Below are 14,817 nucleotides of genomic sequence, written 5' to 3'. Positions count from 1 at the left end.
TCACTTCCATCGGTGTGCCCAAGGCGTGGGCGCCCGGTGCGTACTACAGAGAAACATAAGAAATGCTGTTCCCAGCATGCACGACAGCCCCACGCCGAAATGGGGCGCCAGCGGCGCCCGTCACGTGACCGGGTCCCCCGCGCCCCACCATGCTCCATACGTACCAGCCGAGATATTAGGCCACGGCTCTCATCACCGTTCTTTTTCTCTCTGTGGCTCTGAACAATGGCGCTTACAGAGCAGGTGGCCGGATGGACCGCGGAGGCGTTCCGCACGTTGGAAACCGCGCGGCAGATCTCGGCCCTGGCACATGCCAGCTTGGGTGCTTCCAGCGACACGTTGACCGGCGAAATGCCGGCGAAAATCGCCGAGGCCGTTGCCGCTTTTGAAAAGCTGCTGAGGCAGCATGCGCTGCTTGTGCAGATAGCCAAGAATGTGCAGGCAGACGTGCTCCGGTGCACGGACGGCCACGACAAGAAAGTGAGCGGGATTTTGCAGCCGGCGCTCCGGGACTTGGACGCGGTTTTGGCCACTTTGCATGGGATCTCGGTGCCCCTGTTCCTCGTGAAAACCGCCGCCAGCGACCGGCAGACCGCGCACCGCCTCGACGACTTTGTGGCGCTGGCCGACATCGGCAGCTTGAAGACCAACATCGACATCTACCTCTCCAACTGCGCCAAGGTCGGTTGCCTTCTACAAAAACAGGTCAGCGGCCTCCTCGACAACTTGGGCCTGAAAACGGCCGACTTCAAGCAGCTCGCGGCGGCCTACGATGCCCAAGTGCTTCCCGTGAAGCCGCTCGTGAAATACGCGTCTGCAGAGGTGCCCCTCAACAAGGGCCCCGAGACCCTCGTGGCCACGATCTTGAAAGAGAACAGCGCGTTGGGGCTGGAGCTCTCGGCGCTTTTGGAAATGCTCACCAAGCACTACGACCAGTGCACGCTAGCGTCCAGCTGCGTCGACGGCGCACGTGACGAGCCGGTGGACTTGGACGTGTTGCGGGGCGACACCCTCGAGTTGCCGTCCGTGCTCGCCGAAATCAGGGCCATCTACGACATCATCTTGCACAACGGGCGGCGCGCGGCGGCGTTCTCCGCACAGAAAATCCCGCCGTTGGCCGCGTTCTGCGACCGGTGCCGCGTGTTTCTGGCGGCGTGCTCGGACTTCCAGGACAATGACGTCACCGAGCTTCTTCTTGTGCTTGTGCACAGCCAGACCGTGTACAGCCGAAGCTCGCTTCCCGCAGCCCCGGCCGAAAGCGCCGGGAAACTGCCCTCCAAGGAGTCGCCTGTGGAGGGCTATGCCCACATGGTGCGGGCGCTCGGTGACCACTACCACCACTTCTGCTCCGTGTACCAGCTGCAGTACCTCAGCGAGCTCCACTACGAGAAATTCGTGTATCCGCGCAAGTATTTCAAGCTCTTGGACGAGTATCTCAACGGGCAGCTCCTCCGGTTCGAGAACGAGGAGCGCGACCGGCGCCGCGAGTGGCTCCGGCGCTACGGCGACTTCATCCCGGCCGATTTCTACTTGCCGGGCGAGGCGGACCAGCCCCACGTGACGCAGGTGGCCAGCGAAGGCTTGGACCACTTGGAGACGCCCTCTGCGCAGGACGACGAGGACCGCCTTGTGCGCTTGCTCAAGGAGACACAGCTCCTGCAAGAGAAGTGAACGCTGGGATGTTGCTATGTGCATTCCGGGCTGCTGTCGAGGGGACTGGCGGGGCACATGGACGCGCTCAATATTGGGGCTCCTGCTTGGGGTTGCAGATTTTGCAGTTGACCAACTAGAGGGCCACCACGTGGCGGACTTGGTGCTTCTGCGTGCCTCTGCTGCTTTATCTGCTGATGTGCATTGCGGCCTTCCCTGGACATTACAACTCTTGTGCTTGTTCTCTTTCCTGCCGCACTGTTGAGTTTGTGCTGCCTTTGAAGAACGCTTAGTGGATGCCGAGGACACCACATGACTCGCCTAGTGCTCTGATTGCTCGCTGCTTCGGTGGTGGAATTGCCTCTCTCAGACCAACACAAGAGTTCTCAGCACAGAATAGCAGTGCAAGGTGACAATGCTGTCGACGCGCAGTGAACATCGCTTCCTACATTCCCCAAACCCCTACATGATTCTGGCCCCAGCCATCGATTCACATGCTCTAGGATGCATGCCCTTCCATGCTCTGCCTCGTCCAGCCGCGCTGCTTAAGAACACCCGATTCACGAGAATACCCTCCAAATCTATTGGCCACACCCCGTTCCCGCTATGTTTACAGAAGCCTCGTCATTCTGAAATATCCGGTTTTTTTTTCCGGCTGCAACCACTTTCTCCCCCTCGGCTGCAACCACTTTTTCCTCCCCGGTTGCAACCACTTTTTCCTCCCCGGTTGCAACCAATTTCTGGGACATATCCGATCTGGTCCCCCGCCTATTTGGGGCCTGGCGCGCGCCTCCAGCCGCACTGATCAGAATACGTGCGCAGGTGCAGGCAACACCAACCCATCAGGCTTGAGGTGTTTTTCTCCACCACGTCACATGTCCCCAAATGTCCCACAAAAAAAGCGGGGTCTTGTTTTCTGCAGCCTCCACGGGGGATTCCACAGATGGGCCTTCTTCCGGTGCCAGTAGGCCGGCGGATGCAGTCCCGAAAATGGGACTGATGAGCATGTCTATCCCGAACGAGTATTCGGATCTCGAAGAGGACGATGACGAAGACATTGAAAATCCCAGCGACAAAGAATCCGTCATCCCAAGCTTTCATCTGGGAAGCTCATTTGAGCGGCTCGCACATGAGCGTAATGGCATGCCTTATCAGCGCAGCCCACGGCATAAAAAAGAGAGCTCCATGGTCAGCCAGTATGGAATTGGTGCCAAGTTGTTGATGGGTATGGGCTACCAGGAGGGAAAGGGACTAGGGTCCAAACAAAACGGCATTGCTGTGCCCATCGAAACCAAACTACGACCCCAAGGGCTAGGCGTCGGAGGGATCCGCGAGAAAATCAGTGGAGCAAAGCAAATGGTGAGCTCCGATGACGACAGTGGTCACGGGGAAGGAACAGTTGCTTTTTCCAAGCCCACATATGACCTCTTTTCCGTCATTGATTCTCTCGAACGAGCGGGTGTGACTGTTCCACTTCGCTACAAGGAGCTTTCCGACAATGCAGACGCAAACCGGGATGCCTTGGAGTTGGAAAAGGCACACACAAGACTCTCACAGATCAGCACAGAGGTGGCGCTTCTTGATCTGAAAATCCGAGGTGTGCAATTGGAACTCGATCACAATGCTCGCTCGCTAGAAGCCGAGATTCTCGAGAAATCCACTTTGGAGACTTTAATCAGCAAGCTCAGCATTCTGCGTGAGAGTATCTCGGACACACATGCTTTGCTAACAGAACTTACAAAAGATCCTCTCCGTTCTGTTCCAGAGGTACAAAATATCTTTGTTGCATACGCAAAGACTCAGGTGGCAGAATTATTCTCTTCAAATGACGCGCACCTGCTTGAGCAGTTGCTGACATGGGCTGTGCTTTTCAGAAGTTTAGAAACAGAGCATGCGTCCTCGGCTCTCAATAGTTGGGATGCGCTTATTTTGCAGCTTCTCAAAGAAAACTCTGATAACTCGAATATCTCGGCGCACGATTTTAAGTTTTGGTTAGACTCACCTGTGATAATCAACTCCCCGCTCCTTGAGCAAATTGGACTCGTTGACTTTGTTATGCCCTCCTTATTGAAGACTGTAGAGAGCTGGGATCTAAAGACGGGTTTTGAGAGCACGATATTGGAGGATCTTTCTGACTTTGACTGGGATGACGCTCAACGCCGTCAAATCGTGGAAGCTGTTGCCATGAAATACGAGGCTCATCTTTCTCGCTGTTGGCTAGAAATGGCTAAGACACATGATTACGTTTGGAGCTGGGACCACTACGACCAGGAAATGAAACCTATTCTTGAGCACTTTTTTTCGACTGGCGTTGTTCTTATTGCTCAATATCACGCTAAAAAAGCACATGATTTGAGAAATCAAGTGATTTTAGACTTGTTGCACTTTTGCCAAAGCCAGACGAGTAACACATGTGATATTTTGGAACTTGTGTTGGAGTTTCAACATTCTTTTCAACTCCTATCACCGATACAGCTGGAGATTATTATGCTGTTTACCGTGCTCAACACTATGGTGAAGCACTTGATGAATATTTTGAGAGATAAAGAGAATCCAGTCCCCTTGTTTCAAACTTGGCAGCAAAAATTCGCTTCGTTGAGCAGCAAATATACCGATGTGAGGGAGTTGTTGCTCTGGTACACGAATGTGTTTATCGAACTAATCTGGTGCGTGAGTGAAAAAAAGCAGCCCAACATGCAATTGCCAACCTATAATCTGGACAGCCTTACCATCCATGAGCTTGAAAGTCTCATCCTTGGTGACAAAAAAGACCAATCGCCGAGCGTATATTCCATTGCCAAGCAGGATCTACTCGTGACATTTAAAGATGTCATTCAACAAATTTGCCTACAACACAATGTGCTTTTTCAGGTGACAGGTCGCCGGAATTCGAGTATGAATGAAATTTGTGAACTTGTTTTCCCTGATGGAAAGAAGTACTCATGTTTCATATCAAATGATGTGCTTTGGGTGCGCGAGTCGGCTGAATTTAATCCAGTTGATGCACACGAGTTCTTTGGAAATAATTGCTTGTAGGTGACATTGCCTCACTCAATGGAAGGAGTTTTATTTTCGAGAGAGAAAAAGACACAGGCGTTCTTAATACAGAATTGTAGCCATGCTCGTATGATTTAGAAAACCCACAAGGTTTTTTAAGCAAAAAATATCTCGGGATCTGGAAGAAGCTCATTTTATTACCTCGCCCCTTCTTGCACAAGGCGTTCTCTTGGAATCTTTCCAAATAATAGCTATATGCATGTTTCTAAGGACAGCAGAGTGATATTGCTAGCAATTTGATCGGTACCAAGCTTTAATCTTGATGATCAGATTTATGGGAAACTGAGACATAGGTTCCCATGGCTACGCTCGGCCCCGTTTCAAATGCTCAACCGGCAGCATTCGGCCTGGCAAAGATAACCATACAAAACATTTTCGCTTCTTCAACATACAGACACAAGAAGTCTGGTGTTGTGAAGGCAGAATTTGTGAGTCACGAAAGTCTTTTTGGTCGAACAAAACAACAATTGAGTTTCAGGCTTATTGGGCGGCGTCCTGTCGAGCACCACTTTGTACGCAGTTATCGAAAGTTTAGCTGGGCTGTGCGCTTGCTCTTCCATCAGCATGCAAGAACTCAAAAGTTCAAGTTCATGCCCTCGGGCCCAGAAACGGAAACGACTATCTAATTACAGTGTATGAGGGACCAAAATATGGTGCGGAAGAACGACCAGTCATGCCACAACTGAGGGACCTGGAATCCAACTATTCTCTTTTTTTGACCTATCGAAAGAAAAAGAATGGGAGCAGCACAAAGTATCAATAGCTCTGGGCTGGTCCCGTCCACAAGCCATGCCAGGCCACTATTCATCACGTGACAGTTCACGTGACGGTGTCTGGCTGGTCCAATGCGCAGCGGCGGCGACCTCATATTGTGCGCGACTTCTCCACACTGTTAAGCGAGTGCCGTGATCCTCAATTCATCTTCAGAATGTTCAGATCAACATTGAAACTCCCACCATCGCTTCTCACACACGTGACCAGGCTGGTGCAGCCCGGCGCCATCAGTCATCGAGCGTACTCGGTGAAAAGTAAGGCCAAAGATTTCAACAAGCTCCTTGACCAGATCGGCGACGAGAAGACCCTGGCATCGCAGAACACTCTAAAATACGTGCGCAGAGTGGGTGCCGGGTCCATTATCATAGTTATATGCTCATTGTTCTGGGCCAGCTCGCTCACGGCCCCTGTAAAAGAATCGCCTGTTGACGTTGGGAATTTGGCCCAGGACGTGAGAGACAGATGAGCGGCGGTGTGTATATAGACCATGCTTTGAGAGCAATGAATAAACGGATTTTACGACAATTTTGCTTTGCAGAGATGTTGAAGCGACTTTTGTATATGTTGAATAATGTCAGGATGAACAGGATGGGTGCTTTATTGATTGGGGGTAGTTCTGAACTTTGGCGGGCTTTTGTAACATTTGCGCTTGTGCAGTTATTAGAGACAGCAGGAAAGAAAGGTGAATGTGAAGAGAAAAGTGTTGGTTATTGAATGTGGGCAAAAATTGAGTGCATGGAGAATACTATTCCACTGAGGACCATAACAAGTAGCAAGAACAGATAAGAGAGCGATTGGCGAGCAAGAACCAAACAAATTAGAGAGACGAGAGATGAAGCGGTTTTGCTGTCAAGAAGCACATCGTAATTCACAGTTTTCCAGTATTGGCTTGACTGGTGCTCCGATAAGCCCTGGCCCATGCCCGCAACGGTGCATCAATTGTTGCAATAATTCACGACTCCATTTATGCCACGTTCCCGAGATCGTTGCAGACACCGGCTACAACAAAGACACTATGTCTTTCTGAAGTATAGATGCCAATGTTTTTAGACTTTGGGCTTTTTGAAATTCTTTCAAGTCTCTGCAGACATTCTATCTTACAGACCCTCTTCGGCTCCATGATTTTTTCCAGATACTTGGTTCTTTGCAGACATTACGTTTTTACACTTTAGATCTTTACAGTTTCTTAGAAGGCTTTGCTATTTTTGTTTCTAGGAGTTTTACAATCTTTGTAGTATTTGCGATATTTCTAACGTTTGTAGCTTTTTGAAGTAAATTACCTGACATACAGACACATTACATTCTCTTCTGTATCTACCATCTGTACAATAAATCCAGGTTGGTCGCAGATGTTTTTTGCAATCCGTGGAGCCACCTATTTGCAATCGAGAATGTTTACAGACAATACGTTCTCTGACGAGTTTTTCTTAGATTTCTAGACCCTGCTCTATGTGCACCATTTGCAATATATACAGAAGCACTCTATTGCAATTGTTGTCGAGTGTTTTTTTAAAAATACAATCTTGCAATCATATGCTTCGCAGGCATTATATGATTTTTGAGGATTAGATCTTGTAAAATCCTTACTACTTAGAAATATTCCTGACACCTTACAATTTTGGCTTTATTTGCCATCGTTCATATTTCTTTGAAGACATTCTGTATTTCTAAACACTGCATGCGGATTTATTGGGCTTAACATGAGTAGGTGAAGAGGGGAAAGAAGTGATTTCTAATGTTATGAAAATATCACTGTACACGATTCATGCTAAAAGTAACTTCTTATTCTAGGTAGTCAGGATAGACAATATTGAATCCTGCAAATATAGTGAGCTTGTTTGGAGGGTGTCGTGAATATGACAGTTATACGGTGAATGTGATTTCAAGCGTGTCTTGAAACTGGTAAATCATGATAGGACATGTTGGATCTTGTGGATGTGGCAGATTATTTAAAGAGTAGTGAGAATAAAAAGCGAGCTAATGCTCTTGACAATATGCGCGATGCTGGCGGGGTCATTTAGATGTGAAGTCGAAACAGACCCTGTTGGATCATGCGGATGCATATCTCTTATACGCGTAACTTAAACGGCGTTTTGAGACTATGGATATCAAGTATGAGAACAAAGGAGATCATAGTAGGAATTGTCAATGTATTGTGCTTTCAAGTCAAAGCAGACTATGTTGGGGAAGTGCGGTAAGTTGTTTGTGGTATTCTTTATTCTATACTCCAGGTTCTTTGCAGACACTGCCAACATTATTTGAGAATCGTCGCAAAACTACATTTTTTGCAGTCGATATAGATTTTTGCAGTCTACCATGCAACGTTATCTTTGCCAATACTCTACATCCTTCCTAGACTCTTGATTGATACATTCTCAAACACTAGTGTCTTTTTTAATGCTAGAATTTCTACAACACCCTTGCATCTTCTGGCTACGATATACTCAGAACCGTATCTGTTTAGACTCTTTGTCAAAACACACTCTACTTAGCGCGTTCTTTCCAAAAAACCACCGACCCACCCCGTATTGAAAGGCCAGCAGTACACCAGCCTACTGTACCCCACCCAATGCACGTCATAGAGTCACTCAAGTTAATACGAGCCGAACCCAACCCGAACATAAGCGGCCCAAATCCGAAAAAGCCCTGGATCAGGAATACTCAAACGTTGGTGGAAAAGACTCATATTCATCCGAGTCTGGAGCTATGCGAGGATGGGCGGTGTTTACTCGCAGACCCCAGGCATGGTAATACCGTTGTCTTGATATTGAATGGCTCTAGAATACATCCACTGAACTAACGCCAATTATGATTAGCTTCTTTGCCCACGCTGCTCTCTTCCAGCACTCTTATTTGTTTGTAGATATATTTCATTGCAATTATTGACACTCCTAATATTCTCGCTCTCTTTCAGAAATCTAGACATTTCTTTGCAATACCCTACCTTTTTCTATTTCATTCGGCTCTCTTCCAGAATTCTTATATTGGATATTGCCAATAATTACCCTGTTTCTACTGCATCGTGCTCTATTTCCAGCACCATGATTTTTTTCATTTCTTTGCAATACTTCGCCTCTTCTACTACATCCGGCTCCCCTTCTAGCGCTCTTCCGAATGTAGACATTTCTTTACAATACTTTACCTTCTTCTACTAAGTTCTGCTCTCTATCCAGAACTCTTTTCTTTTTTCGGGTATTCCTGATTTGCCAATACTTACACTTTCTCTACTCCATCCTGCTCTCTTCCAGCACTCTAATTAATTTCTCATTTTTTGCAATACTTCACCTTCTTCTACTACATTCTCGCTTTTCTTCCAGCACTCTAAATATATTTTCATTTCCTTGCAACACTTCACCCTCTGTTCTATTCTGCTCTTTTCCGGAACTCTTATATTTTTTTTTTTGGATATTCCCCACTTGCCAATACTTACACTCTCTCTACTCCATCTGCCTCTTCCCAGCACTCTAATTATTCTTACTCCACCCTCCACTCCATTCTGCTTTCCTACCAGAACTCTCATAAATCTACACATTTCTTTGCAATTCCTTATTTTCTTCTTTATATTTTGCTTTCCTACTAATATTCTTATATTTTTCTGGAGATTCCCCACTTGCCAATACGTACACACTCTCTCCGTGCTCTCCCCACACTCTAATTATTTCTCATTTCCTTGCAATACTTCACCCTACTCCATCCTGCTCTCTTTCAGGACTCTCATACATCTAGACATTTCTTTGACTGTATCTTCTTCATTATAATATACTCTCTTCCAGCACTCTCATACTTCTCAGAACATTCTTTACAACACTTCACCCGACTCCATCGCGCTCTCTTCCAGCCTCTAATTAATTTCTCATTTGCAACACCTCACCCCACTCCATCCGGCCCTCTGTCCCCACACCCCTCTATGCAGCCTGCACCCTACTCCACAACACCACTTCAAGCCCGGCCGCCCGAACCCGCCAATTTCCAACCCGGTGGCCACAAACCATGCCCCTCGAAATCCCGCAACGCCCTGGCCCTGATGATTGGCCCAGCTTAGTCAGCTGCGCGGCGGCGGCGGCCCACCGCGCGTCACGTGACTGCACCGGGCGCTCTTCCTTGCCTGAGATCGGCCCCGGCTCCCAGCATTTCTACTCCTCTGGAACACGCTGGGAACACCGCAAAACACCCCCAAAACACCCGAAAACACCCCGAAAACACCCCAAAAAAAATGTTCAGACCCGTGCTCAGAGCCTCGGTGCGCCATCACGCCGCCCGCGCCTTTTCCACGGCCAGACAGCCGCGTGCAGTGCCTCGAACGGGCCTCGCTGCCTCTGCCGGGTTGGCCGTGCTATTTTCGTCTGTTTTCGTCTCGGCAAACGCCGTGCACAACGACACGGACACGGAGCGGCTCGTGGCGGAGCAGGTGCTCGCGGAGAACGAGGCGGAGCGCGAGAAAACCGCGTTTGAATTGACCGGGTTCTCCGAGGCCCAGGGCGAGGAGTTGGCGGCGCCGGTGAACGCCACCGAGGCGCAGGAAATCGCGGCGGACGCGACCGGCGCCGAGCCCGGCGCCGACAACGGCGGGTCCCAGGCCGCGGCTTTCAACCCGGAAACGGGCGAGATCAACTGGGACTGCCCCTGCTTGGGAGGCATGGCGGACGGGCCCTGCGGCGAGGAGTTCAAGGCCGCGTTTGCCTGTTTCGTCTACTCGGAGACCGAGCCCAAGGGCATTGACTGTATCGGCAAGTTCGAGGCCATGAGGACCTGTTTCAGACAGCACCCGGAGCACTACAAGGAGGAGTTGTACGAGGACGACGAGCCAGTGCCCTCCACCGAGACCGAGCGCCAGGATTCGGAGCAGCCTGCCGCCGATGCTGCGGCCAAGGACCATGCGCTTGAAACCGCGTCTCCGGACATGCCGGCCACGGAGGACGTTTCCAAGGTGGCCTAGAGGAAGCCTGGAGGAAGCCTGGAGGAAGCCTGGTGGAGCCGGCCGGGGGCCCGACGAGCCCATCTGTAAATACCCAAGAATGTGAATGCACGACTTGTATATAAAAGGGAGAGGGGCCCTCGGTCTTTTTTCATTGTTTTGGTAGACTGTTCTATGAGACCAAGGGCATGGTTCTCAAGGTAGGGACTTGAATTATCAGTTTCGTGAGATGCTGGGCAATTCGGAGCTTAGTGTGGTAATTGTTTTGAGGAAGCTGGGCCCGGCACATGTCTGTTTAGGTACATCTAGATCAGATCTTTGTTTTACTTCTGCTCGACCTTTTATTCTGAATCATAAATACCATCTATTCTTGCAATCGTCAGAATATTCAGGGATCCGAATTCTATGTACAATTAATTGGCAAGTAATCTATTCACCAGATACCTGTATATATATCAATCATCCTATTATTAATAATAAGATTACCTTTTGGTGGGTTGAACTTGACTTGACTTAACATCACTGGACTGGACACCTTTACTATCAGCTTCTAATATATCATCACCCACTTGAAGGACTTCCCGATCTATTTTCTGAACACGCTTTCAAATCAGTGAGCAACACGTGTCGATGTTTCCAAAGATTGTTCATTGAGAAATCAAACTCAGTACAAGTACGTTTATAAGGGACCTTCTGATCTCCTTCGGGCTCAAAAGTTTATGAGCCAAGACATTTCGGCGGTTCTGGAATCATGCCTCACTTCAAATACTTAGATGCTTCGAGGAGTCCCGCTCAATAAAGTTCTAAATGGAACCAAAGCTTTTCAGGAAACTAAGACACAACATTAATGAAAATATAATTTGGTTTGAGTCCAGGAATCTTCTCATAGACAGAGATTGACAAACCCGTCATATGCTCTGCCATCACAGATCTAAATAGTTTCCAAACAGACAAGAATTTGGTTGTATTACGCATAGTAGAACGGTTCACTGTCTATTGTTCACTCTTGTATTGTGTATATCAGAAGCCCTTTTCAAGTCAGATACGAGGAAAGTAGTCTGGAAGATGCCAACACAGTCTCTCTCTTTTCAAGCGGCATACAATTTTATTAGAAAACATTAATTGAAATGATATTCAATGCCTGCTTGAAGAGTGGTGTAGTGAATCATGCTATTTTCTCAACCGGAATGTGATTTTCAAGTATTAAATCTCTTTGATAACCAGCATAAGAACCTCAGACTTCAGTATAACATTCCATAGTATAGAATAAAGTGCATTTTCTTGCGTTAGCATACCATTTTGTGGGATGAAACATCGTTCGGGCCGAGGGTCCAACAATACTCTTTGGCAGAATACCAATATGTGAGATTGATGCTCGCCAAGAGCCCATTAATACTTCTAGGCTTAAAGGTTCGCCATTTTGGATTTTTCCATGAGTTGAGGTACATGGTTCTGGAAAGAGGCTTCCACAGGCTCAGTTGTTTATCATTATTCTTGAATTACTAATCGAAACAGCTTGAGGAGTCGGCCTTTTGGTTCTAATGAGCATTCTGTTGGCATAAAAATCCAAATGTTGCTTTTACTTGAGGTGTCTCCAAAAGGCCCAAAGGTCTATTATGATTGCCTGATGGTGGCCATGATCTACTGTCCTCCTACTTTTGAATTGTATATACGTGTTTTGGTAGATTCATCTGATTTAAGGAGCAAAACTATATAAGCAATATATATATAAAACCTTTAAACATATCCCAGCCACGTACCAAGTGTCGAAACTCAGCCCGTCCCTTTCCGTTAGTCATGGCCTGGACGGTCCTCTTGGCCCGTATCTGTTTATTGGATTTCACGTCATCAACTTCTAGGATAAGTCTCCTGGAGGAGTCGCTTCAACTCAGATGGTAGTAGCGGACTGAAGGATCCAACTTTGCGACCCGGCACTTTCTCCAAAGAGTTCTCGGCCGGGGCCAACATTGCGTTCAAACTCATGGATTTGGCAAATCTTAGCTCTTGCCACCAGTATTTGGATGTTTCGCAGTTGTAGATATGGCTTACGAATGCGCCTGTGGCGTAACGTGTCAAAGAAGCAGGCAGAGAATTCAACTCCAGCCCAACAAAGCCAGGATTCATCAACTCCACCGGCATCTTCGTCATTTCAATTATTGGAGGAAAACGAGTTGAAACTTGCACGCAACCACAAGAGGTATAGTACAGATGCAAGAGAAAAGAAGAAATCTGGGTCTCACTTGATTCCCCAAAACTTATATTTTCCTACATCCAACAAGCGTCTTCAAGCGGACGGGGAGTCCTAGGAGATTGGTCGCCATCGCTAGAGTAAAAGCGTTTGCTGGGCAGGTACTCAGGGGTCACTGGTTGGTATTGTTCCTTTATGGGAGGTCATTTCAGCCTCGATTCATGACTCTTTGATTCGCTAGTATGGCTTATGTTGTCCATCGTTTGCCCTACCTCTGGGTCTTGCGTGGCAGTTGAGCTTCAAATACTACAGTCTTTGTACTTGAAAATCATTCGGCTGAAGGACTGCCATGATTATTGGGAAGAATCTGTCCTTTGTGTATTAGATCCACGTGGGCCTCTTGAACTTGCTTGTGAAAAACTTGTGGCTATTGCCATAAGTTGCGAAACGGAAGTATACAGTGGCTTAAAACCTTGCATGATAAACCTCCCAGCTATGCTCCGACAACCAGCTCAACAAAATCAACAGGTACCCCACACCTCACTATCGCAAAAGATTCAGAAATCAACGAAGAATCATGCTTAGAAACTTCAACTCTGCAACTCTTACTGACCCGGAATCAATTTTGCAGTCTCTTCCAAGTCGTTTTCGGATGCAAGCCTTATCATGCAAGATTTTCAAGTCGCATAGAAGATCTATGTGATAAGGCGATCTCAGAACATCTAGCATCATGAACCGCTGCTCCACTACATTTTACTAATAGTACTGATTCTGAAAGACTCTTTCGTTCCATCAAGAACCAACGTACATCTAACAGAGACATGCAAAATCTGAGGCTTTTAGAAACGTTCAAATATTTGGAGCTGTTTGGAAACTGTCTTTTCTAGCTTTAAACCATATGCCGCGGTACCACTAAAAGCGCTATTTCAATCTATAACATTCACACGAACCAGCGGTAGTTCCCCGTGACTCTGTATTTACATCAAAAGGCCATTGCAATTCATCAAGTCACAAGCTTCATGAAGCATAGAAACATCCATAGATTTGTGAAATTCTTCGAACCATCGAACATTTTCTTCGCCCGACTATCAGCCCACTACTTGAGATCCGCACTAAACCTTAAGAACTTCATCAGGGGCCTTCTACAAATATCCACAACTCCCATGAAGCTTATAAAGATCCAAAGAGCTTAATCTCATGAAACACATAAAGACCAAAAAGCTTATAAAGATTCGAAGAGCTTATAAAGACCCATAGAGCTCATAAGCCTCATGAAGCTCATAACTCATAAAGGCCCATAAAGCTCATAAATATACATGAAACTTATAAAGACCTATTGAGTTCATAGATCTCATGAAGTTCATAAAGACCATAAAACTCATAGAGATCCACAAAACCCATGAAGATCCAAAGACCTTATAAAGATCCATCAAGCTTTGAAGACCCATAAAGCTCATAAAGACCATGAAGGGCCCATAGAGCTCATCAAAAGCCATAGAACTCATAGAGACCATAAAGCTCATACAGACCATAAAGCTCATGGAGACCAGAAAGCTCATAGAAACCATGAAGCTCATAGAGACCATAAAGCTCACAAATCTCATGAAGCTCATCAAGACCATAAAGCTCATCAAGACCACAAAGCTCATAAAGACCATAGAGCTCACAAATCTCATGAAGCCCATCAAGACCATAGAGCTCATCAAGACCATAGAGCTCATTGAGACCATATAGCTCATCAACATCCATAAAGCTCGTAAATACCCATAAAGCGTATGAAGATCCAAAGAGCTTATAAATCTCATCAAGAGCCATAAAGCTCCTAAAGACCATGAAGATCATAGGGACCATAGAGCTCATATAGGTCCGTGAAGCTCATAGAGATCATAAAGCTCATATATACCATAAAGCTCATATATACCATGGAGCTCATAAAGACCATAAAGCTCATAGAAACCATGAAGCTCATATAGACTATAAAGCTCATAAAGACCATAAAATCATAAGGACCCATGAAGCTTATAAAGATCCATAAACATCCTGAAGATCATGAAAGCTCATAAATCTCATGAAGCTCATCAAGACCATAGAGCTCATAGAGACCATAGAGCTCATAGAAACCATGAAGCTCATAGAAACCATGAAGCTCATAGAGACCATGAAGCTCATAGAAACCATGAAGCTCATAGAGACCATGAAGCTCATAGAAACCATGAAGCTCATAGAAACCATG

At 46.9% G+C, this 14,817-nt stretch overlaps 6 protein-coding genes across 6 annotated transcripts in view; 5 read left to right on the top strand and 1 right to left on the bottom strand.

The window, feature by feature from the left end:
* Positions 1-225: 225 nt before the first annotated feature.
* Positions 226-1,671, top strand: METBIDRAFT_43806 (autophagy-related protein 17; the record flags this gene model as incomplete). Its single annotated transcript, XM_018857700.1, has 1 exon — positions 226-1,671. One exon carries the CDS (start codon positions 226-228, stop codon positions 1,669-1,671), a length of 1,446 nt encoding a protein of 481 aa, XP_018711217.1.
* A 579-nt stretch (positions 1,672-2,250) lies between these two features.
* Positions 2,251-4,846, top strand: METBIDRAFT_203224 (mRNA splicing protein). Its single transcript, XM_018854958.1, has 2 exons — positions 2,251-4,080; positions 4,456-4,846. The coding sequence occupies exons 1-2, from the start codon at positions 2,536-2,538 to the stop codon at positions 4,684-4,686; spliced, it is 1,776 nt and encodes a 591-aa protein (XP_018711216.1). The 5' UTR covers positions 2,251-2,535; the 3' UTR covers positions 4,687-4,846.
* On the top strand, positions 4,847-5,484 carry METBIDRAFT_203192 (uncharacterized protein). The gene has a single exon (XM_018854957.1). The coding sequence runs from the start codon at positions 5,007-5,009 to the stop codon at positions 5,331-5,333; it is 327 nt and encodes a 108-aa protein (XP_018711215.1). The 5' UTR covers positions 4,847-5,006; the 3' UTR covers positions 5,334-5,484.
* Positions 5,485-5,710: 226 nt separating this feature from the next.
* Positions 5,711-5,941, top strand: METBIDRAFT_28223 (uncharacterized protein; the record flags this gene model as incomplete). The annotated part of the gene is made up of 1 exon (XM_018855350.1): positions 5,711-5,941. A coding segment is annotated over one exon (231 nt), but the record flags the coding sequence as incomplete, so codon positions are not given.
* A 3,689-nt stretch (positions 5,942-9,630) lies between these two features.
* Positions 9,631-10,460, top strand: MIA40 (Mia40p). Its single transcript, XM_018856107.1, has one exon. It carries the CDS (start codon positions 9,695-9,697, stop codon positions 10,415-10,417), a length of 723 nt encoding a protein of 240 aa, XP_018711213.1. The 5' UTR covers positions 9,631-9,694; the 3' UTR covers positions 10,418-10,460.
* A 3,154-nt stretch (positions 10,461-13,614) lies between these two features.
* YPT7 (Ypt7p) overlaps positions 13,615-14,817 on the bottom strand; it is a 2,268-nt gene continuing 1,065 nt past the window's right edge. The window contains exon 2 of the mRNA XM_018858401.1: positions 13,615-14,268. Within this exon, the coding sequence (XP_018711212.1) occupies positions 14,070-14,268 (199 nt within the window). The 3' untranslated portion in view covers positions 13,615-14,069. The remainder of the gene's footprint in view (positions 14,269-14,817) is intronic.

The sequence above is a fragment of the Metschnikowia bicuspidata genome (assembly GCF_001664035.1).
Source record: "Metschnikowia bicuspidata var. bicuspidata NRRL YB-4993 chromosome Unknown METBIscaffold_4, whole genome shotgun sequence".
NCBI lineage: Eukaryota > Fungi > Ascomycota > Pichiomycetes > Serinales > Metschnikowiaceae > Metschnikowia > Metschnikowia bicuspidata.
The sequence above is the reverse complement of the archived record's forward strand: the minus strand, read 5'-3'. Positions and strand labels throughout refer to the sequence as shown.

Excerpts from the sequence above, each read along its gene's own strand:
- METBIDRAFT_203224 (XM_018854958.1), top strand. The coding sequence starts at position 2,536 with ATGTCCCACAAAAAAAGCGGGGTCTTGTTTTCTGCAGCCTCCACGGGG. Across the intron at positions 4,081-4,455 it reads CATGTGATATTTTGGAACTT|GATCTACTCGTGACATTTAA; the intron begins GTGTTGGAGTTT and ends ATTGCCAAGCAG.
- METBIDRAFT_203192 (XM_018854957.1), top strand. The coding sequence starts at position 5,007 with ATGGCTACGCTCGGCCCCGTTTCAAATGCTCAACCGGCAGCATTCGGC.
- MIA40 (XM_018856107.1), top strand. The coding sequence starts at position 9,695 with ATGTTCAGACCCGTGCTCAGAGCCTCGGTGCGCCATCACGCCGCCCGC.